At 46.9% G+C, this 17,968-nt stretch overlaps 2 protein-coding genes across 18 annotated transcripts in view; one reads left to right on the top strand and one right to left on the bottom strand.

Moving 5' to 3' along the window:
• Positions 1-15,979, bottom strand: part of PPHLN1 (periphilin 1) — a 242,632-nt gene extending 226,653 nt beyond the window's left edge. For 6 of the 14 annotated variants that reach the window (XM_033958549.1, XM_033958557.1, XM_033958545.1 and 3 more), the window contains exon 1: positions 15,370-15,571. Coding sequence is in view for 3 of the 14 variants with exons in the window: in XM_033958555.1 (XP_033814446.1) it covers positions 15,370-15,378 (9 nt within the window). In the remaining 11 variants the exon portion in view is untranslated. The other 8 variants (XM_033958547.1, XM_033958551.1, XM_033958546.1 and 5 more) reach the window with 6 other exon arrangements.
• Positions 15,436-17,968, top strand: part of ZCRB1 (zinc finger CCHC-type and RNA binding motif containing 1) — a 59,834-nt gene continuing 57,301 nt past the window's right edge. The window contains exon 1 of one of the 4 annotated variants that reach the window (XM_033958562.1): positions 15,436-15,571. Coding sequence is in view for 1 of the 4 variants with exons in the window: in XM_033958559.1 (XP_033814450.1) it covers positions 15,555-15,571 (17 nt within the window). In the remaining 3 variants the exon portion in view is untranslated. Of the gene's footprint in view, positions 15,572-15,992; positions 16,140-17,968 lie in introns of those variants that run through there. The other 3 variants (XM_033958559.1, XM_033958560.1, XM_033958561.1) reach the window with 3 other exon arrangements.

The following is a 17,968-nucleotide window of genomic DNA, read 5'->3' as shown; positions in this document are numbered from 1 at the left end:
TCGAACCGCTCGTGGAAGCCCTCCACAACAGACTGCAGCTTGTGCAGGCGATCCTCCAGAGCCGCCGTCACCATCCTAGATATTTCCTGGGTCCATTCGCCCCACTGAACCGGTGCTGTAGGGGAAGTCGAGGGCGCCCCAGGCAAAGCCGATTTATGTTTCGGTGTCCTCGCGGTTTTTACCGGCATCCCCGGTGTCAGCGAGCACGCAGTTATCTGGGCAGCACCCCCAGCCCTAAGGAAGAGTCCAGAGTAATTAAAAGCCGCCAAACCGCATTATTGAGGGATTTAAGCAGGTACCGTATTTTCACGCATATAACGCGCGCGTTATACGCGTTTTTACCTACCGCGCATACCCCTCGCGCGTTATATGCGTGAGCGCGGTATACGAAAGTTTTCAAACATAGTTCCCACCCCGCCCGACGCCCGATTCACCCCCCCAGCAGGACCACTCGCACCCCCACCCCGAACGACCACTCGCACGCGCTCCCACCCGCACCCGCATCCACGATCGGAGCAAGAGGGAGCCCAAGCCCTCTTGCCCGGCCGACTCCCCGACGTCCGATACATCCCCCCCCCCGGCAGGACCACTCGCACCCCCACCCCGAAGGACCGCCGACTTCCCGACAATATCGGGCCAGAAGGGAGCCCAAACCCTCCTGGCCACGGCGACCCCCTAACCCCACCCCGCACTACATTACGGGCAGGAGGGATCCCAGGCCCTCCTGCCCTCGACGCAAACCCCCCTCCCCCCCAACGACCGTCCCCCCCCCCAAGAACCTCCGACCGCCCCCCCAGCCGACCCGCGACCCCCCTGGCCGACCCCCACGACCCCCCCACCCCCCTTCCCCGTACCTTTGGAAGTTGGCCGGACAGACGGGAGCCAAACCCGCCTGTCCGGCAGGCAGCCAACGAAGGAATGAGGCCGGATTGGCCCATCCGTCCTAAAGCTCCGCCTACTGGTGGGGCCTAAGGCGCGTGGGCCAATCAGAATAGGCCCTGGAGCCTTAGGTCCCACCTGGGGGCGCGGCCTGAGGCACATGGGCCCAACCCGACCATGTGCCTCAGGCCGCGCCCCCAGGTGGGACCTAAGGCTCCAGGGCCTATTCTGATTGGCCCACGCGCCTTAGGCCCCACCAGTAGGCGGAGCTTTAGGACGGATGGGCCAATCCGGCCTCATTCCTTCGTTGGCTGCCTGCCGGACAGGCGGGTTTGGCTCCCGTCTGTCCGGCCAACTACCAAAGGTACGGGGAAGGGGGGTGGGGGGGTCGTGGGGGTCGCCAGGGGGGTCGCGGGTCGGCTGGGGGAGCGGTCGGAGGTTCTTGGGGGGGGCGGTCGTTGGGGGGAAGGGGGGTTTGCGTCGAGGGCAGGAGGGCCTGGGATCCCTCCTGCCCGTAATGTAGTGCGGGGTGGGGTTAGGGGGTCGCCGTGGCCAGGAGGGTTTGGGCTCCCTTCTGGCCCAACTACCAAAGGTACGGGGAAGGGGGGTGGGGGGGTCGTGGGGGTCGCGGGTCGGCTGGGGGGGCGGTCGGAGGTTCTTGGGGGGGGGGCGGTCGTTGGGGGGAGGGGGGTTTGCGTCGAGGGCAGGAGGGCCTGGGATCCCTCCTGCCCGTAATGTAGTGCGGGGTGGGGTTAGGGGGTCGCCGTGGCCAGGAGGATTTGGGCTCCCTCCTGGCCCGATATTGTTGGGGAGTCGGCGGTCCTTCGGGGGGAGGGATGTATCGGACGTCGGGGGGGGGCATCAGGCTTTCAGGATGGGGACAGACCTTCAAGGGGGGACAGTGCACGGAAGTCAGGGGGGGTGAACGGAGAGTCGGGACAGCGCACGGAGAGGCGGGGCAGTGCACGGAAGTCAGGGGGGGGTGAACGGAGAGTCGGGACAGCGCACGGAGAGGCGGGGCAGTGCACGGAAGTCAGGGGGGGTGAACGGAGAGTCGGGACAGCGCACGGAGAGGCGGGGCAGTGCACGGAAGTCAGGGGGGGTGAACGGAGAGTCGGGACAGCGCACGGAAATTCAGGGCAGTGCACGGAAGTCAGGGGGGGGTGAACGGAGAGTCGGGACAGCGCACGGAAAGTCGGGGCAGTGCACGGAAGTCAGGGGGGGGGTGAACGGAGAGTCGGGACAGCGCACGGAGAGGCGGGGCAGTGCACGGAAGTCAGGGGGGTGAACGGAGAGTCGGGCAGCATGCGCGGTATAATCGTGAGCGCGTTATACCAAAGTTTTTGTGCTTATCATCGTGATTTCTGCGCGCTATACACGTGTGCGCGTTTTATACGGGTGCGTGTTATTTGCGTGAAAATACGGTATTAGGGTGCTCAGAAGCGGAGAGCTCAGGGAAACACGTCCTACCCAGGCAAACACATCACATGACCTGTCTTAGATTTCTTATAGTCACAAATGAGGTTTTTATTACTTTGTTGATTTGTGGTTGCATGGCACAGCCTCTGTCAATCAGGACTCCAAGAAGTTTTAGTGTGGGTTGAATGGGGTATGATATCGAGTTTATTACTCGGTTTGTTAAGGTTGGAGTTTTGCTGTTTTCTAGGAGGATGAATTTTGTTTTGTCAGAGTTAAGTTTTAGTTTGCGATTTGTCATCCATGTTGCTACTGTTTTGAGAGTTCTGTGTATTGTGCCTGTCATGGTGGATTCTGGGTGGTCAAAGGGGAGGAGAATGGTGATGTCATCTGCATAGCTGTATGAGGTTATGCCATGTTTGTCTAGGTAGGAGCTGAGGTAGGCTATGTATATATTAAATAATGTGGGAGAGAGAGGTGATCCCTGAGGAACTCCACAGGGGTTGGACCATGGTTCTGATTTTTCTTTATTTGTTTTAACCCTGTAGGTTCTGGATTGTAAGAAGCCTTTAAACCATGCGAGTACCTTGCCTGAGATTCCTATGGAGTCTAGTGTTTGTAGAAGGATGTAATGGTCTACCAGGTCGAAGGCTGCAGAGAGGTCTAGTTGTATGAGCAGGATTTTCTTGCCTGTACAGAGATGCTGTCTAGCTGTGTCCATTAGTGTTCGTAGTAGGGTCTCAGTGATGTAGTTGGTTCTGAAGCTTGACTGTGTGGGGTGGAGTAAGTTATGGTTTTCTAGGTATGAGGTTAATATTTGGCTACGAGGCCTTCCATCAGTTTGACGATTAGATAACAATTTTTTTACTAAATAATTACCAAAAAGGTCAACAGTGGTTTTAAGATGGTGATTCCCAAACTGTGTGACCCTAATTAGGTAGAAAAGAAATAAAAACAGTGAAAGTATCTTTAGGTGCTCAATGTTCTTTATTATCTATTTGGTCGCAACACAAATTAAACAATGGAAAATATAGTCCTCTTTTAAGATAATTTTTTTAACTTATGTAACAAAATCATGTCCTAAAATATGTGTCTCTATAGAGCTTATATATTCTTAAAGCTTAATAAATTGGATAAACAAGCATACCTGAATATTATTGCGAAAGAAATTGAAAAATGTCAACTGATTATTGCCTGTGAAAATGTATCAAACAGATTAAAGAAAATAAAAGAATTGTGAAAAAGATATACTGTAAATGAGAAAAAAAGATAAGAAAATAATTATATGAAAAAAATAATGGAGAAAAGCATAAATTAAATTTATTTAAAAAGAAAAAGAAAAAAAGCATAAATTAAAATTTAAAAAGAAAAGGGGAGAAAGAAAAAAGGGGAGGAAAAGAAAAAGAAAAAAGGAAAAATGAAGGAAGAAATGAGAAAAAAGAAGATTTAAAAAGGAGGGAACCAATCGTATGCATTTTATATTTTAACACGAGAATATATATCTGCCAAAATATTCATAAAAACATAAGAAAATATTTAGACGTATGAAAAATGTCAAAGACAGGTAGTTATCAACGATATAAAGAAAGATTTCTACTATCTCCACCCTGGCCGCTACTTTGATCTGCAGTCATCACAAGCCTTGTCTCTTCTCTTATGGGCTTCTAGTTTATAAGAAACCCATGCTAAGGGCCAAATAGAGAATGACATGAGGATAAATTTTTCCCCGTCCCCACGGGAACTCGTTTTCCCATCCTGGCAAATTCTTTTCCTGTCCCATTCCTGCAAGCTCTGTCCTCTTTAAAATCATAAGTGTTTGAGGCTTGCGCGGTTAAGGCAAAGTTTACAGGAATGGGGTAGGGACAGGAACAGTGACAAAACTCATGAGAATGAACAGGGATACTGAGTTCCAGCGGGGACGGGGGACAAATTTGTCTCCGTGTCATTCTCTAGGGCCAAAGTTTAAATAGAAGGCAATACCCCAGGCAAAGTTTATTTTGGAACATCTTTTCTTTTGGGCTTGAGTGCTTGCTGATTTTCAACCTGAATAAAAAGAGTAGCATTGTGGCCATACTACCTCTTCCCTAGCCTAACGACCAGAAAAGACATCCTTCTTGCCCACACCTTGAAATGGCCCTGCTTGGGTGCATATGTTGCCACTCCTCTTCAAGCACTACATTCCTGCTTCAGGCAAGTGGGGAAAAGGAAGGAGGTGAGGGAGATGTGCTATATTGAAGAGAAATCAGGTTTCCCTTTCTGATTAGATCTGGGATCATGTGACGTTTTATTTATTTAAATTTTATTCCACTTATAGCAACAATATATATAACTAGTCTTTAAGCCTGTTACATTAACGGGTGCTAGAATAGATGTGTCTGTCTGTGTTTCTTTCTCTCTCTCTCCTTGGCCACTGTCTGTGTCCTTCTATCATCCCTCCTCCCGAGCAAAAGCTGTCTGCCCCCAGCACACCCCTCCTCCCAAAGCAGCCCCCTTTCCCTCTCCCTGTCTCTCCATGGCTCCTTCTGTCTTCCTCCTCCCCCCCGAGCACAGCTGTCTGTCCCAAGCACACCCCTCCCCCCCAAAGTAGCCCCCTTTCCCTTTCCCCCTGCCCCCCCTGTATTGGCCCCATTCTTGTCCTCTCTCCATCCCGGCGTCTTCTGGCCTGCTCCTCTTCAAAGCAGCCTGCGATCGTGGTGGCCGGCTTTAGCGAACCTCGCTGGCCACTCTCCAACTCGGTAGCATGTTCCCTCTGACGCGATCCCGTGCGTCAGAGGGAACTGCTACTAAGTTTGGAGAGCGGCCTGCACGGTTCGCTAAAGCCAGCCACGATCGCAGGCTGCTTTGGAAGAGGAGGAGCAGCGGCGGCGGTGGTTGGTGAGTTGAAGCTCCATTATGTTCGCGGACGCAGGTAGGGAGAGAGCTTGCCTGCGCTTTGGGCTGGTGAGTGAGGGCGGGGGGCGGGAGGAGGGGGAGTGGCCAGAGTGATCCCTGTGGCCGGGTTCTAAAATGGAACACGGCCACGGATCACACACCACAGCGGCAGGGATCACGCTTTTTTAAAAGCGCATGCGCCGCTAAGGTTTTATTATATAGGATAATATTATATCAATACAACAATATAGCATCACAATTGTCACATTCTACAGACCCAAATCAAAAGGCAGGCAAAATACAGTATAGCAAGTCTACAAATATGCCCTAACAATTGAGTTTTAAAAAGTTTCTTAAAAGCTTTCAAATCTTGCAGCACCTCAAAGAACTGGTTAAAACAGTGTTAAACATTGTCATACAGATTAAAAGTTTGCAAGTAGATTTTTAAGTACTTCTGAGTTACACAATCAATACTGGGGGCTACCATCATGATGAGAAAAAAAAAGCTGCATCATTAGGGGAAGTACAGCAGCATCAAAGCTGACATTACAGTACATAAAGCAAAGCAGGACTAGTCATATTCTTGTTTGCCCCTCTAAAATGTGGTTCTACTTACTGTTCTAGAAAGTTTTATGTTTATGTTTACTACTTATTTGCTATACTGCCTAATTTAGGAGCAAGTTTAAGTGGTGTACAACACATTAAAATAATTTCAAAGATAGAAAAGAACACCATTACTCTAGAAAAGATACAATCACAGTCTACACAATAAGGAGATAGGAAGGTGATGGCTTCCATCCTCCAGCGGTTAGCATAGCTGGGTTTAAGAAATGTTTGGACAAGTTCCTGGAGGAAAAGTCCATAGTCTTGTTATTGAGACAGACATGGGGGAAGCCACTGCTTTCCCTGGGTCAGTAGCATGGAATGTTGCTACTAATGTTACGTACTGGGCTCTGTAGATGATATCACCCATCTGTAAGAATATGCTGCCTGCTTGTCATGGGATAAACAGCGCTGCTTCTGCTGACCAGCTGCCACTGCTGCTTCGCGGGCTGGAGGGAGGGGAGTTGTTGGGTCAGGACCAGCTGCAGATGCTGCTTCGAGGGCTGGAGGGAGGGGAGTTGTTGGATCAGGACTGGCTGCTGCTTTGGGGGCTGGAGGGAGGGAGGGGTTATCAGGTCAGGACCAGCTGCCGCTTCGAGGGCTGGAGGGAGGGGTTATCGGGTCAAGACCAGCTGCCACTTCGGGGGCTGGAGGGAGGACGATTTCTTTTGTTTTGTTAGTTGCATGCCAGTTGGTTGAATACCACTTAACTGGGATTCTACTGTAGTAGTAGCAGTAAAAAGAGATTAGGATCTTACCTTGCTAACATCTTTTCTAGTAGATAGGTTTGTCATTCTGGATGATAAGGTATTCTCCCTATGCTCGTGAGCCGTGTAGAAGGAATCCAATCAAAGTTTTTGATTCCTCCTCCTTCACCAGAAGGCTCTGCTACCCCTTTCAGTTTGTACCAAAACAGGCGACAGCCCTATATAGCAGGGGTAGGGAACTCCGGTCCTCGAGAGCCGTATTCCAGTTGGATTTTCAGGATTTCCTCAATGAATATGCATTGAAAGCAGTGCATGCAAATAGATCTCATGCATATTCATTGGGGAAATCCTGAAAACCCGACTGGAATACAGCTCTCAAGGACTGGAGTTCCCTACCCCTGCTATATAGGAACACATAAGAAGGAGGGGTAAAGAAAGAATATAAAAAAATACAGTGAAGTTTTGCTCTGAAAGAACTCATAAAAAGTTTGAGAAGTATATTGCTGTGGGCATTAAATGCAATGCATGGACTCAGAAACTGAAGATATAATGCGAGCTATTATGCATGTTTGTGGAGTTTTTTCCACTTTATTACAAATTAAAAAGCCTAGCATACTGAGGTCTGTTTTTCTCCACTTTGTGTCTGCATGCAATGTTCACTGTTTTAATGTTTTGAGTGAATATTCCAGCAGTACTTTATAACATAAAAATTGCAATACTGGGACAGACCAAAAGTCCATCAAGCCCAGTATCCTGTTTCTAACAGTGGCCATCCCTTGTCCAAGTACCTAGCTAGATCCCAAGTAGTAAAACAGATTTTATGCTGCTTATCCTAGGAATAAGCAGTAGATTTCCCCAAGCCATCTTAATAATGGACTTCTCTTTTAGGAAATTATTCAAGCTTTTTTTAAAACCCACTAAGCAAACTGATTTCACCACATTCTCTGGCAACGAATTCCAGAGTTTAATTACACGTTGTGTGAAGAAATATTTTCTCTGGTTTGTTTACATCTACTACTTAGTAGCTTCATCGCATGCCCCCTAGTAAACAAACGATTCACATCTACCCCTTTCCACTCTACTCAGTATTTTATAGACCTCTATCATATCACCCCTGAGCCATCTCTTCTTCAAGCTGAAGAGCCCTAGTCACTTTAGCCTTTCCTCATAGACAAGTCATTCCAAATCTTTTATCATTTTCGTCACTCTTCTCTGTACCTTTTCTAATTCCACTATATCTTTTTTGAGATACAGTGACCAGAACTGCACACAGTATTCAAGCTGCGGCCGTACCATAGAATGATACAAGGGCATTATAACTCTCTCACTGTAGCCATCAAATCGAATGTCGGGTGACCCCAGAGACGAACAATGGACTGGAAGGCTGTGGCAGATATCGTCCCTTCTCCCAGAACAAGCGTCTGCCTGCTGAGGTAATCGGCCTGGACATTGTTCACTTCAGCTACATGCACCGCCGAAAGAGCCTAAAGGTGTAGCACAATAAGCGGGCCTCCAGACTCCGTTGCACACTCTTGGTGCCTCCTTTGTGATTGACATACATCACCGCTTTTGCACTGTCCAAGGAGACTCGCACTACCTGACCATCCAACCTCTTTTCCAGTTGCTATAACACCAAACAAATGGCCTGAAGCTCTAATCTACTGATTGACCACTTCCTCTGGAAGGTCGACCAATGCCACTGGAATGGATGTTCATTGCAATGAGCTCCCCAGTCAAACAGGCTGGCTGCCATGGTCACAATCATCCATGAAGCTATTTTTAGAGGCATGCCTCGTGACAACGCCTATGGACTGAGCCAGCAGAACATACTGGCACAGGATTCTGGAGTCCACAGCAGAGTCATCTGCAGAAAGACCAATTTATGCAGGAAGACCAATTGTGGAGACCACTTAGATACCAGTGCGTTCTAGAGAGGTTGTATGTGAACCTTTGCCCAACTGGACCACGTCTATAGTGACTACCATGGATCCTAGCACTAGAAGGTAGTGGCACATGGACGGAGCTGGCATGGCAATCCTAGTTTTCTGCCAGACCTCTCCTGGGGATCCCAGCCATCCAAACAAGCTCTCCATATCAGATTAACAAATTCAGGAGAGAATGCAGTGCTAGGTATCGCAGAGTCCCCTCTAGGTGACTCCACTTTGTGCCTCTTGGGCTCCACAACATCCACACTCCTGATTCGGAAGCAGCTGTTCCAGGGCTCTAGAAGGGATTTTCTCCTGACAGGCCCTCCAATGTCTCCTCAACCCTAGAGACCAGAGGGGAGGCTAAGCCTAAAGCTCCCACCCCCCATCCCTTTCACACAGCATGCAGTGCAAGGGCATTCTTCCAGCATTCATCCAGTGCAAATTTGGCATAAATTAGAGGTAAAAGAGCATGAAGACTCCTTCCCTACCAGTTTTGAGGCAATGTGAAGGCTCTAAAGAACTTTGAAAAAAACCCCAGAAAATTCAAGCTAGCTGCCGCAGCAGCATTTTGGGACCAAAAAAATGCCTCTAAAAGAGCTTTTGAGAAACTAAACAAAACACAGAAAATAGGATTTTAGAGGTGTGGGACCCTATAGGAAGTAGCAGAAACTTGTAAAAACAGGTTTTGCAGATTGCCTCCTCCCCCTCAATTTTGCCCATAGGCTGTTACTCACTATGACCTGTGCTATCAATGTGCTGCAGCCTGCCTCAGCTCTCTTTAATAGCTAGATCTGGAGAAGAATCACTGCCTCACTGGAACTGTCCTCCAATGCTGAAATCTTCATGCTGCCAGTCGGGCCGAAGTCTGTCTGATCCTCAACCTCCACACGTGAAAGGAGGGAGGCAAAATGCAGCCAGCAGCACCTGAACAGCTCCACTGAGCCCCCTGTGGGTGCCTAACAGCCTGTGCTCAAGTCTGTCTGCAGAACAAATCTGCTTCTTCTCCACACAGGTAGAGCTTTCCCCTCGACCTGGGGAGCTTTGGAGCACAGAAAACTGGCAAAACCCACAAAAAACATGGAACATAATAATAAAAAATATACAGAGCAGAGATCAGAAAGACTCCTGGCTCTTGAGCAGAAGGTAAAACTCTGGTGGAGGAGGAATCAGAAACCTGGAATAGATTCCTTCTGCACAGCTCACAAGCATGGGGAGAATACCCTATCATCCAGAATGAAACACCTATTGCACTGGATGGTTAGTGCAGGAAAAATCAAAAATAAATCACTGCATTAAAAGAGAGTGCAGCTTGTTTCACTGGCCTCTAAGGAAGATCTGTAATAGAAGAAAAGAATCCAGCACAATAAGAGCGAGAACCATCTATTCATTTGTTAAGGAAAACAGAAGAATAAACTCAAGCTTCTTGCTATAGAAAATTTGTGGTTGCTCAACCTCTGATGTACAATTCATCATTATGTGATCTAACAAAATATTCATCACTGTTGGTCTTTGCAAAGTGTTAAGACCTTTTTTTAAAAAGGCCTTTGGTGAGGACAGTTAATCTAGATCAGGGGTAGGCAATTCCGGTCCTCGAGAGCCATAGGCAGGTCAGATTTTCAGGATATCCACAATGAATATATGAGATGGATTTGCATGCACTGCCTCCTTGAGATGCAAATCTATCTCATGCATATTTATTGTGGATATCCTGAAAACCTGACCTGCCTATGGCTCTCGAGTACCGGAATTGCCTACCCCAGATCTAGATTATTTAATTGGCTGTGCTGCAATCTTAGTTTGAAACAATTTTTACTGATGACTAAAGCAGTACAGCCAAAAGTAGGTAAGCATAACAACACAATAATATAAAAACAAGTAAGGAAAGAAACCAGATAGTAAGCTATCAAGATTTTCAACCACACCCCAGCACCACCCCAGATCCAACTCATCCCTCCAACCAGTCCACTGAAAAGGATGTGCTGCAATCTTAAAAGAAGCTCTTAAATGTATTATTTTAGTAATTTTGTGTTTTCTGTTGAATTTATATTTAAAGCTTTGTTATGAATGTACAGTACATTTTTTGTACACCATTTAGACCAGTGTGTCGCAAACTTTTTAAGCTGCTAGCACACTAATCTCGGGGCTGCAGCTGGAGGGCACCCAGAAATGCAAGGACGTCAGTGTCCGTGCAGGCGCAGAAGGAGAGATAAAGAGAAGGAGCAGAGGTGCCAGCAAGGAGGAGAGGTGCAGTCGCCAGCTGACTGACTACAGGATGTGCCTCTGGCTGCATTTCCTTCTCGCCGGCATCTTGGGACACACCTGGAATCCTCCTGGGCACACTAATGTGCTGCAGCACATAGTTTGCAATACAATGGTTTAGACAATTAGATAAAGCAGTCATAAATCTGCAAATACCGTAAATAAAAATTTTCAGGAGGATCTCTGACACCCAGTTGCATCCCTGCTGTGCAGCTTGAAAACTCAGAAGTGATAGAAAAGGACCTGTCTGTCAAGTGCATACCAGTCAAACTCTGTTTTCTTTTGAATATTTTGATAACTAACAACTAATTTTACTTTACACTCTTGAGGACAGCAAGTGAATCCCTAGCCCATATCTTTATGCAGGAAGACACCTCTTCACTTTCAGAGGGGATAAGGAAATGTGGTAGTAAGGTATTTTGTAGTCCACAGCAATATTAATACATTATTCACATTTAATTCAAGAATCTACAATAAATCTGCAGGTAAAGTTAGTTTCCATAAGGAATTACAAAGACAGAAAGGAAAGGAAGATGCACACCTAGGAACTGAGGAGCAAAAACACTTGCTATCTTTTACATTGTTTTGCCTAATTTAAAGCACTGTAAATCCTTTTTTTTTTTTTTTTTTGCTGAGAAGGAATGATCAAGTTTATAATTATATTTGATATACTCCCCATCCTTTGGGTGGTTTACAATATGCAAAATAGAAAGAGCATGAGAAAATGCAATGAATTCAGCAAGAAGAAGAGTTAGGAAATTTAATGCAAGAACTGGGACAACTATCACCACCAGGCACAAAGGAAGAGGACTATGTGAAGGATATACATCTTGGAATAAAGTTTAACCTAACAAATACAGTGGTGCCTCACACAACGGACGCCTCGCACAGCGCACGCTGCGCACAACGAACTTTATGTCTTGATTCGTACAACGAACTTCGTTTCACACAACGAAGTCGCCCGAGCTGCATCCTTCCGCGCAGGCACTGCGCTTAACTGCCCTCTCTCCGCCTGGCTCCCTCTTGCCCCCCCGACTCCCCGACACGATCGGGGCAAAAAGGAGCCCAAGCCCTCTTGCCCCGCCGATTCCCCAACTCCCCGACAATATCGGGCCAGGAGGGAGCCCAAGTCCTCCTGGCCACGGCGACCCCCTAACCCCACCCTGCACTACATTACGGGCAGGAGGGATCCCAGGCCCTCCTGCCCTCGACGCAAACCCCCCCTCCCCCCAACGACCGCCCCCCCCAAGAACCTCCGACCGCCCCCCCAGCCGACCCGCGACCCCCCTGGCCGACCCCCACGACACCCCCAACCCCCTTCCCCGTACCTTTCTGTAGTTGGCCGGACAGACGGGAGCCAAACCCGCCTGTCCGGCAGGCAGCCAACGACGGAATGAGGCCGGATTGGCCCATCCGTCCCAAAGCTCCGCCTACTGGTGGGGCCTAAGGCGCCTGGGCCAATCAGAATAGGCCCGGGAGCCTTAGGTCCCTCCTGGGGGCGGGGCCTGAGGCACATGGGCCCAACCCGACCATGTGCCTCAGGTCCTGCCCCCAGGAGGGACCTAAGGCTCCCGGGGCCTATTCTGATTGGCCCAGGCGCCTTAGGCCCCACCAGTAGGCGGAGCTTTGGGACGGATGGGCCAATCCGGCCTCATTCCGTCGTTGGCTGCCTGCCGGACAGGCGGGTTTGGCTCCCATCTGTCCGGCCAACTACAGAAAGGTACGGGGAAGGGGGTTGGGGGTGTCATGGGGGTCGGCCAGGGGGGTCGCGGGTCGGCTGGGGGGGCGGTCGGAGGTTCTTGGGGGGGGGCGGTCGTTGGGGGGAGGGGGGGTTTGCGTCGAGGGCAGGAGGGCCTGGGATCCCTCCTGCCCGCAATGTAGTGCAGGGTGGGGTTAGGGGGTCGCCGTGGCCAGGAGGACTTGGGCTCCCTCCTGGCCCGATATTGTCGGGGAGATGGGGAATCGGCGGGGCAAGAGGGCTTGGGCTCCCTTTTGCCCCGATCGTGTCGGGGAGTCGGGGGGGCAAGAGGGCTTGAGCTCCCTCTTGCCCCGATCGTGTCGGGGGTGCCAGGGACCACACGGAATCACCCACCGTACCACCCGATTCGGGTAAGCGCAGGTATCGGTGGGTGGCTTATTTGCGGGGGGGTGCCTTATTTTACATTTTTTTCTAAAAAGGGGGGGCTGTCTTATTTGATGGCCCTGCCTTATCATCGGGGAAACACGGTAGAAAAAAAAAAAAAATGAACAGTTAAGTCCCAGTTTTTGCCGCTGAGACTCTGCCCTCTCTCACTGTAAAATTAGACTCTACTTAGTCTGTCTTTAAATTTAAAAAATGTGTGTTGTTTTAAAAAACAATTATGTTTTTAGATGTATCTAAATAAAAATAATAACCAAAAATTTATCTTTTTTTATGTCATCTTAGCATATTTTATGCTACAGAACGAATTATTTTTTTTAACATGTATTGTTATGGGAAAACGCGTTTCACATAACGAACTTTTCGCATAACAAACTTGCTCCTGGAACGAATTAAGTTTGTTGTGTGAGGCACCACTGTATGTTATTTAAAATACTGTACTACTATTTTGCCTTTTGGGTAGGGATGTCTCAGTCTACTCCAGATATGATGGTGTATGACAGACTGAAAATCTAACCAATTGTCATTTTCAAATGTTCCCATTTAAAGAAACTCTCACCCACTAATGTTCCCATTTAAAGAAACTCTCACCCGCTAATGAAAGGCCAGCTATATGTTGTGCAAGGTTTTGGGTTCTAGCACATTGTATCCAACTCCAAGGAGCACTGGGAACACTAACAATACGAATAATTGGGTTGCTGGGTTTGTTTGTTTTTTTCCTAGACTGTCAAATTTCAGACACACTCCTGCAATTAATCGGCAAATGTCTCTAAAGCCAGCTCCTGACGTACAAATATAAAACTTTTAGTCAAAGGCCAGCCTCCCATTCAATCCAAAAATCAGGTATTTAACAAACCCTCAACGAATACCATAATTGTGAGATGCAGCTGCACAATCTAGTCCCTAACTCTAGTATGCTGAGTCTATATATATATAAAATCGGAGGTGTGTATGTTTGTATGTGTGTGTGTGTATGTGCCGCGATCACGCAAAAACGGCTTGACCGATTTGAACGAAACTTGGTATGCAGATCCCTCACTACCTGGGGTGATATGTTCTGGGGGTCTCGCGGCCCACCTGCACACGTGGGCGGAGCTACAAACAGAACATCAGATTTCACCCATTCATGACAATGGAAAAAATGTAAACAGCTGCCATTCTCACTGTAATTCCAACTACCTGGGGTGATATGTTCTGGGGGTCTCGCGGTCCACCTGCACACATGGGCGGAGCTACAAACATAAAATCTGATTTCACCCATTCATGTCAATGGAAAAAATGTAAAAACCTGCCATTCTCACAGTATTTCAAAACCGGCTTGACCGATTTGAACGAAACTTGGTATGCAGATCCCTCACTACCTGGGGTGATATGTTCTGGGGGTCTCGCGGCCCACCTGCACACGTGGGCGGAGCTACAAAAATAATATCAGATTTCACCCATTCATGTCATTGGAAAGGATGTAAAAAGCTGCCATTCTCACAGTAATTCCAACTATAAAACACTTTCTATGACACTATAACCACTAGGGACATCGTTTCTATTCTACCACGGACACCATACATATAGAGTTTGTATGTTCTAACTGTGTTTGTAACTGTTTCCTTCATGCACCCCAGTTCATAATGTTATTACATTACATGAGTACTCACATATGCTGAACTAGGAACACAGGTTCCATTCTGAACCGGGAACAAACTGCATGGAGTTTCTTTTCAACCTGAGTTTCCACATATTGAGTTGTTTAAATGAATACTGAAACTTTTGGATGCCACTTATTCCAACAGATTTTCCTTTTCAGTTTAAGAGATTGCAAATTCCAGTGAGACTTGCATTCTCTATCACAATCAACAAATCACAGGGACAGACTATTACATACTGTGGAGTGGATTTAAGATCCCCCTGTTTTTCCCATGGACAACTCTATGTTGCTTGATCAAGGGTGGGTTCACCCAAGAATTTATATGTTCTTGCTCCTGGAGGTGAAACTAAAAATGTTGTTTATAATCAAGTTTTGTGTTAGTTGTATTGTATTCATTTTGTCAAATATTTCACATTATAATTTGAATATTGTACTTTTTATAAAGCTGTAAAAAAATAATTTCATTCACCACTATAAAGTATCTTTATTTCAATCCATTTACTGTGTTATTGCTATAATTAAATACCCGTGCAACGCCGGGGCATCAGCTAGTCTTTATTATATAAATCCACACACTATCGGCAATTATTTTCTAAATCCAGTCTTTATAACCATCTGCTTCCGGGAGGATGCCAGTAAGGCCCATAACATCCCATTCCCTAGCCTAGAGACTATAGCAGAACAGAGGGGTGGAGAAATAAGACGCCCCTCCTCCCTCCCCAATCACTCAGGCCCACGTTCCCACCTAAGGCACTAATTTATGCTCAAGGGGCTGTTGCTATGGTCACAAGATGGAGGATAAAAGTGCAAGACAAATATTAGAGACCTGCAGCTAACCCTACATGATAGCAACCTATGCACCAGTAAAACTTAGTACATAGGAGTGAAAGCGCTTCCTCGGGGAACAACAGACCTGCAGCTTACCGTAAGCATCCGGTACAAGGGTGCAGCCAGAGCTTCCTACTGCCGGCCCGCCCTGCTTGCCAATTTCATCGCCAAAGCAAAGGGGTGTGGCTAAGCTAAGGTCTCGTCCTATACAGCAACCAGAGACTACACGTGGGAGTAGGGTTGAAATCCTGCCTCGTAGGAGCACAAGGAGGGCTTTGGTAATGAAAACAAACGAGGGGTAAGCATTTACTTCCGGAGTATGACTGGGGCACTATTAGTATGACGCTATAAGAAGTAGGAAGGTTGCGTTCTATTTTGCTAGCTACCCTGTAATTCCACCTCCCTCTCTGGATTTGGAGTTTTCTATTTGTAACCTTGTAACTTACCTTTACGAGCGCGTTACTACATTAGACGTGGTAGGAGTTAAAAAAAAACCCACAAAAAAACAGCCAACCACTATCACTTAAAGAAAGGACGAAACCACGCGTCGTAAAATGTCTTGTTTTCCTACTTACGTCCTGTCGCTCGCGAAGTGTACGTTCGGTCTTCCGCAGATATTATTAGCCAATCACAGTGTAACTTTCTTCCAGCAGGGTAGCGTGCGCATTTCTGTCAATTAGGGTGCGCTATAGGAGAGCTTGAAGGGTCGCAATGTGATGAGAATGCTGTGGAAGCTTCGTAGAAGGCGGAGCCTGAAGCGCCAATAGCTTTATTGAGAAGACAACTTTTATGTGTTGTACATGAAGAGTGTATAATAAACAGCCGGCTTGGGGTTAATGTTTCTTGGGAGTGATTTGCAAAAGCAGGTAGGGGGAAGGGTGTGAATGGTTGTGGGGAGATATATATATATATATATGCATTTCGTTTTTTTATGAAAGATTGTTTCTCATTGAGTACCCCATAATATTAAATACCTAAAAAAAAGAATAATATTGCCCCATCTAGTCTGTTGCTCAAAAGCCTATTCAACTGTTTACCTGTCTTCCTGATCTGTCCCAAGCACTATTTAATTCTCGTACTGTTTTAATTGCTGCTGGTGGTAGATGGTTCTAGGCTTTTACTATCTTCATGGCTTTACAAATCTCACTTGTTTTCCGCCGAGACTTTAGCATATGTACGGTATTTGCGTGTGCTCGTATATACACATAAACGGAGAAAGAAATCTGCAGTACTAAAGACTGGTTTATTGATATTTGATTGTTACACTTCACTAAGATAGAATCGCAGTATTCATAAATACTCATAAATTAATCATGGTTTAGTGTCATTTCCCCAAAGGAAGGAAATATTGCGGAGTAGATGTTCGTAAAGCCCGATTTTATTGAAACGCACAACTGTATTCTCCACGGGCTGGGTTTCAACTCTATTGTCTTCCTCAGGGGTTCTAAGGATGGAATGAACTTAGACGAAATGTGGATAAATTGGGGGGAAAAATGAGCTCAACCTAGCAGGTAATCCGTGAACGCTCTAGCTACAGAAGCACGGAGAGACACCTTAGCTAGTCAGTAACTGGTGCTGGTTATTGTGTGTATTAGGAGGGAAACTAACATATGTTGGTTGCTTATTGGTGAATTGTGCATATATAAACCTTGATCAATCAAAAATATTTATATTTTGGAAACCTAATATAGCTCCCTAACTAATTAAATCTCACCTTATGTATGGAGTGGAAGAATGGCCTAGTGGTTAGGGTTGTAACCTCAGCATCCTGAGGTTGCAGGTTAAAACCCAGCGCTGCTCTTTGTAGCCCTGAGCAAGTCACTTAACACTCTGTTGCCCCAGGTATAGGTAGTCAGATTGTGAGCCCACCAGGACAGATAAGGAGAATTACATAAGTGCCTGAATGTAAACTGCTTAGGCTATAAACGATGTATAAATAATAAATAAATATTCACAATTACAATTAAATCATTTTATATTCCGCTATTGCCAACAAATAGTTCATAGTGGAATACTGTAATGGGGTGTAAGTATGTCCCATTACATGTGAGAGTACTTTCCCGAGGGAGGGCTACCCCTCCTCAGAGTTCCCATGGGAAATAGGTAACCAGGGTTAAGCAGGGAATAGCTGGGTTTAACTAGTTCTTAATGGGGTGGCTCTAGTCATAGAGAAAGACTAGGTGGGTGGTGTTAGGAACTAGCTACCCCTATTTTCCCCGGAGTATTGTGTTGCCCAATAGTAAAGATTGAATGACCTTACCATTGGACTTGAATAACTAATTTGCATAAGACAGTGAATTGCAGATAAAAGGGGTGATTTATAAAGAAAAGAGACTCCTAAAGCCTTAAACTGGACTCCTGATAGGGAGAGGAGCTTTGGTTTGGACCCCCTCAATCCTCAGGGGACATTTTTTTTGGGGGGGGGGACAAGAGGGACCTCACCCTGAACTGAAAAGGGGGGGGTTGTTTAATGGACTCCAAACAGAAAGGAGCATAGTTTGAGTTCTTGGAAACAAGAGCTCCAGGGCAACTCTTGAGGGGAGGAATGCTGGTTTCGGCCTAACTATCAGTAAGCCCGAAACCTTGGAGCAACTGAGCTCCAGCAAGCTAGGATACTCGGCCTACATCCTCGGCTGGCAGTGCATGGACACTCGGCCTACATCCCCATTAGGCGGTGCACAGATACTTGGTCTAT

The sequence above is a fragment of the Geotrypetes seraphini genome, chromosome 9 (genome assembly GCF_902459505.1).
Source record: "Geotrypetes seraphini chromosome 9, aGeoSer1.1, whole genome shotgun sequence".
Lineage (NCBI taxonomy): Eukaryota > Metazoa > Chordata > Amphibia > Gymnophiona > Dermophiidae > Geotrypetes > Geotrypetes seraphini.
The sequence above is the reverse complement of the archived record's forward strand: the minus strand, read 5'-3'. Positions and strand labels throughout refer to the sequence as shown.